This window comes from Lepisma saccharinum, chromosome 6 (genome assembly GCF_977018435.1).
Source record: "Lepisma saccharinum chromosome 6, izLepSacc3.1, whole genome shotgun sequence".
NCBI classification, from domain to species: Eukaryota; Metazoa; Arthropoda; class Insecta; order Zygentoma; family Lepismatidae; genus Lepisma; species Lepisma saccharinum.
The window spans coordinates 18,779,334-18,785,333 of record NC_139234.1 but is presented as its reverse complement, the minus strand read 5'-3'; the positions used below and the strand labels follow the sequence as shown (position 1 = coordinate 18,785,333).

Here is a 6,000-nt window from a genome sequence, read left to right as displayed (position 1 = left end):
GTCAGTGCCATTCTAGTCTTCATATCTTGCTATTATATCTCTAGTCATCATTAACTAGCTGAGCTACGGTGGAACATGAACATGCTTTGATCAGAACTTGTATTTCTGAAACGTTTGACATACAGTAAGGCAATGTTCATTCGTGTCACCTCTCCATACTTTCTACACTAATTCGTTGGTAATTCTTTTATATACTATAGTCGTAAGTTCGTTGAAACTATATAATGTTACTACGTATGCCCATGCCAAGAAAAAAGGAAAGTTTCTTTCTAATCGGCTAGTCTGCGAGGAAAGTGTTCGCTTGGAAAGTTCATGCAAATGTTTTAACATAGTATTTCCCTTCAAATCTACTGGATATAGCTCCTTTGTTGAATAAATACTCGTAAATACAAAGGACTGTTTTTGAAATCTATAAGTTAGGTGGATTTTGCTGTGGAAAGTCATGGGTATATGCATTGGCATACACAGGGGAGGGGCTACAGACTTTCCCGAAATTTATGAAAATCAACATTTTCAAATAAAGGCAGTAAAGAACTCGAGAGACCCAATGTGGTAAATGCTAATTTCCTTTAAAATGAGCTCCTATTACCATTTTTGTCTTCGAACAACTTTTAAATCGAAAGTTAATTTCGGTTACAAAACTATAACGCAGCCATGTAATATCCATATTTTAATTCCAGTCGCCTTCTAAATAAAATCCTGTTTACGCCAGTGCACACACACCACACCATGAGGAATTTAGAGAAAGGTTCTTTCCCCTCTCCCACAAAAAGTCTGAATCTGTGCTACATATAATCTATGTATGGTATGTGTGTGTGTGAGCACGTTGACAGATTGTAGCCGTTTCGGGAAATAGGGAACCGATTTTAAGGTGTAGCACCTTTCCAAAAATATAACTGTTTTCATACCGATCATTTGAAATATGTATTTCAGGACATGAATTCAAGTAAAATAAACAAACTTTGTTGCACCTTCTCGTGAGATTAGCACATTTATCCCCTTTTTACCCCTTCTTTGATGCTTCAGCACCCTTTTGTTTCCTCTTCTTTTATGATTTGTTAAAAGAATTGGACAGAAAAATAAATGATTTTCACTCTTCTTGAGCAGCTATATAAAATCCTGTAGTCTTATTTTTGTAGAGCGGAACCAGAGATATAAAATGGTATTATAGTATAATCATTGCAGCCCCAATAGTTCCCAAGATAATGTAGCAAAACCCGCGAAAGAAAACACAAACTTCAACAAAACCTATTCGGCAGAACCACAGTTCTCTACGTAGTCCGCGCGCAACCACAGTTCTCTATGCGGTCCGCGCGCATTATATACAGAAGGGGCAGGAAAGGAGAGCTTTTTGCACCTATTTAAAAACATTTTTAGAACCGTTATTTCCCTTTCCAGACCATAATTTTGTACCTTAAAATCCTTTCCCATAATACATACCTTGACACCGAGGAACCAGATAGTCACAAGACGGAACTTTTCTCTGGGTCCTCGGAAAAGTCTTCAAAAATACAGCATAAAATTATTAGGCTAAATAATGACCTGGTATAATTGTGACTAATTCTGGGAAGTTCCCCAGATGGAAATGTTTCATGGACAGTGCAGAGATAAAGGTATTATCGTTAATACGTTAATCTGTGAACACTGTATGAATTAGTTGCCAACAAGCTTTCCAGGCGGCAGCACATATACAAAAGTGTGTAAGACCTGCCAGAAGTATGTAAGAGACAAGCTCATTATGAAATTCCAACGTATGTACTGGAACACATATATGACCAGAAAACAGTGGCGGCGATTGGGTCCCAAAACGGGGGGAGGGGGCAAGGACAGTTTACTTTCCATTAAAAGTAACAAAAGGTGGGGAGCAACTGCCACCCTCCTAATCGCCGCCAATGCCAAAATACTACGGAGATTACTAAATAAGAGGGTCCCCGAATTAAGGTGCATGATTTTAAAATCTCGTAAACCAGTGTGTGGCAGGGGTCTTCAACACGTCAGACAGTGCGGGCCACATTAACAATTTGAATGGCGCTCGGGTGGCCCCCAAAGCTATACTGCGGTAATGAGTACTGTAAGATGCTGCCATCTAACACCAACAAGCGGTACTTTATGTTAAGTACTTAATTTTTCAAACGGGCCACGGCAAAGGGCTCTGCGAGCCGCCTCTGGTCCGCGGGCCTTGAGTTGAAGACCCCTTATCAGTAACATGTATGATTAACATCCTACTGGGAATACATTGAAAGCCCTAAACATATATAAAGAACTCTGTGCCTGTGTGAAAAGATGCAAAAAGCATAAGTAAGTTATGTACAGCCGACGACAAAAATAATTAGTATACAAAGCTTCCATTCTATTTCTATTTTCCGGAATGAGACGAACTAGAAACGCTGATAAGTAGGCTGTAGAAGAGAAAAGGTCGAAATTAATGACATACAATTTGCATACTATTATCATAGCCAACAATTGCACAGTGAAGGATATCATTTTATATTCACATAGTTTCGTAGCTGGTACGAAACAAGTGACACAATTTTTAGAAAATTACCACATGTTGAGATGTATGGAAATATGCAAAAGATTCTGACTCAAGTAAGAATTTTAGGTTCAAAACTTGCTCTTGAAATTGTAGTAACACCCCAGAAAGTAATATTGCTAAGAGCAAACAGCAAGGACTGGGCTGTTTACTGAAATTATGCGAACACCTGGATTCAGAATCATAGTAGCCATATGCAGTAAGTTAAATGATTGAGAAAAGTAAACGATTTTTTATCCTTTTTGCAATTCTATTAAAAATAAAACAGAAAAATTACAGAATTAACTTTCAAAAAGCACTGAAGAAGGCGACAGTCATATTGCTTCTTTTTTTTAAGTCTTGTAGTTATTATATCTGCATTATTTATATATATTTTAGTTTTGAACAAATTGATGTTCATGTATTGAAAGTGAAAATTTTATTTATTTGCACAACGACAGTATCTCATTGGTCACATTTGTGTTGAAAGCGGACTGGACAAGAGTTCACTACATCATAGTCTGTTTCAAGTGTTTGTGCATGTGCTGACAATTCTTTACAACTACATTTTTCTTTAAGTTTCGTGTAGCTTCTACTGCTGCGATTTGAGGAAGAGACACCGCATACACATTTGACACTTTCACCATTTAACTTTTTATATTTTATACATACGTTTCTATCTATCAGTGGAAACACACGTGAGTGCATTGTTATCATTGTTATATGTAAATACGTTTTCGCTCTCCTCACCTTTCCATTGTTACGGTGGACGAATATACTAGAATGCCCACTACAATTATGCTTTTTATAAAGATCTAATGTACACTACTGCAGTACCACATCTTTTGACAGCCATGTAACCATTCTTCTTTTGGCAACTCACACACATACACACGCACAGGCACCCACACTGCACTTCAGCTAAGTACCATAGTATGAGAAATGGTTATGTATCCCAAAATAGCAATATTCGTTTCCATTAATGATTTTTGCCAAGGAACTGATACAAAGTAATTTGTTGCCCATGTCGGTGGAGGGAATTGCACTTCTCCGAGTATTGCTTGCGCCTTTTGCTGGCTTTCCTGAGTCATGATTTCATGGTCCACCGATGGTAAGTCACTGGGATTTCGTCTTTTCCTGCTCGTTCCATGTGTTTGCTGAAACAGAGGTAGAAATGGTTAGTGAATTAGAGATAAATATTAAAGGTGTATTTTACTTTAAATCATGTGTGCTATACAAGTATCTATACGTCCTTTAGAACAGTAAGTTACACTGAACACTCACTTAACAACAGTGGCGGCGATTGTATTCCAAAACTAGGGGGCAAGGACAGCTTACTTTCCCTTGGTAAAAAAGGTTTAGCATAGTGCAGAGGCAAACCCTCCTAATCGCCGTCACTGCGTAACAATGAACATATAAGGTTCTATAACTTAGGTAAATGTACTGAATACGGACGCACAATGATCAAATAAGATATACTCTCTTAGACAGGGTGCAACGAAAATACGGGGCAAAACTTCGGTACGGATTCCTCATGTACGGAGAAGAAAAAAAGGTCATATCGATGTGGGGCCGAAATGGGTAATTTCTCAGTAATATGACTTGCAAATATGATCGCAGCGTACTGCAGTATACGCGTATAAGCTTCCCGCCTGCATAATGGCTGCACCTAAACAATATTAAGCAACGGAGCAGGGGGGTGGGGGAGGCACCACCTCTTGTTCCTTCTGCCATGATTACAATGCCACGATGCACTGCTACTAGCGATTCAGATGAGAGGTTTCCTACTGCACGAACGCGACCGGCGAAGCCTCCTGCATAGCTCACTCCCTCTTATAACGCTTCAGTACCGCTGCTATCTCTACAGTCCACAACATGGTAGCCTAGTCTACCCCAACTGCCTGTGGTATTGAACGTTATTTGCTCACAATTATTCATTGCTAGTACTTAGGTTAACGAACCTTGTTGATCATTGGAAGACGCAGTGTGGCTGGTGGCTCTGAATTAAGGAAAAATGGGGTAATAGAGAAAATGAAATGTATAGTTATACATACTTAGAAACCCTGTTTTCTAATAAGAAACTATTGATCTAATTTTCTCTATTACCTCATTTTTTCGCTATCAGCCCTTCATCTGTTTCAGAGCCACCGGTCACCGCTGGGAAAATATTGACAGTCACCCTAAGGAAGTCTCTCCAACCGTCACTTAGTACGCGATTAGTGAAATCTACATGTTCAGTTGTTTAAGACCTAAGTTATATTAAAAGACTGTCAACACAACAAATATTTGCTCAATAATGCTGTTCACCAGTAGTCTAAGGTTCATAGGCTTGATTCGAAGGGAAGACACATTGGACGCAGATTCAGATTTCACTCTAAACTGTAGATCTAGACCTATTGTAGCATAAGAGTGTACTAAATATCAATAGGTATTAAAAAAAAAAACTTATTCCAAAAATATGGATGTACATAAATAATAATAATAATAAAAATAAGGGCCATGTGATTCTCGTGATGCTGGCACGTTTAACACAGAGCCATGGGAAGTTTTAGCTCAGAATTATTTCAACAGATCTAAAATTAACCCTCACTGAAAATCGAAGACGAGATGATTTGATTAAGAACAATAGCGTGATGCATGACTAAAAAAGGGGGGGGGGGCTACATAAACTATAGTATTAGATTCGATGAGTTTCCGAGTAAAAAGTTGTTTATATTTACATGAGCAGGCACGCCGAAACTTAGTCACTTAAATAGATTGTGTGATATTCCAAATATGCTCTGCCTCCTCCCTCTGAACACAGCTTAAAATCGAAAATCAACGCGCTACTAATCTATGGTATCAAATTCTCGTATATTTTCTTCATGCAAAAATGTTATATATTTTCATTCTTGAAACACATGTTTCTCACTTCTCTTCAGACGGTCCTATCACTGTTATCAAGGAATCGTTACTTTCAATGTTATTCTTGAAGTTTCGAAATTTCCAATTTTAACCGCATGGTGGCAGTTATTCACTGAGAAAATGCGCCTTTACACTTGGAGCATGTAGTTCTGAGTTCATGTTGTGTCCATTAGTAATAACTATTCAAAAACTAAATCAGTACACTATTGATTGATTTCCTTTATTTTACTTCGCTTTTTGTGCCATTTTGGCTAATTTGCGAAGCTGGGGATGAGTGATGATATGATGAAATTGATGAATGGACACACACAAACATCCATGCCCAGGTCGGGATTCGAACCCGGGACTCCTGGCTCGTAGTTAAATGTGCTAACCACTCCGCCAGCATACTATTAAATTAATAATTAATACAAGTTAAGTGCATGTATATAATCTTCATAACACCTTCGCTGAGGGGAATGAATGATAATTAGAAAAATGCAATTGCTTTCAGAGATCTGGACCAAAGATGGTTACACGATAAGTTGTTGTTCACTATTGGCTCACACCGCTTATTCTTTGTGGTTTCTAGCCAACAGTACTGC

The 6,000-nt window shown here is 38.3% G+C and overlaps 1 protein-coding gene across 1 annotated transcript in view; it reads right to left on the bottom strand.

The window, feature by feature from the left end:
* Window positions 1–2,827: 2,827 nt before the first annotated feature.
* CARPA (Carbonic anhydrase-related protein A) overlaps window positions 2,828–6,000 on the bottom strand; it is a 428,457-nt gene continuing 425,284 nt past the window's right edge. The window contains exon 10 of the mRNA XM_083124589.1: window positions 2,828–3,669. Within this exon, the coding sequence (XP_082980715.1) occupies window positions 3,629–3,669 (41 nt within the window). The 3' untranslated portion in view covers window positions 2,828–3,628. The remainder of the gene's footprint in view (window positions 3,670–6,000) is intronic.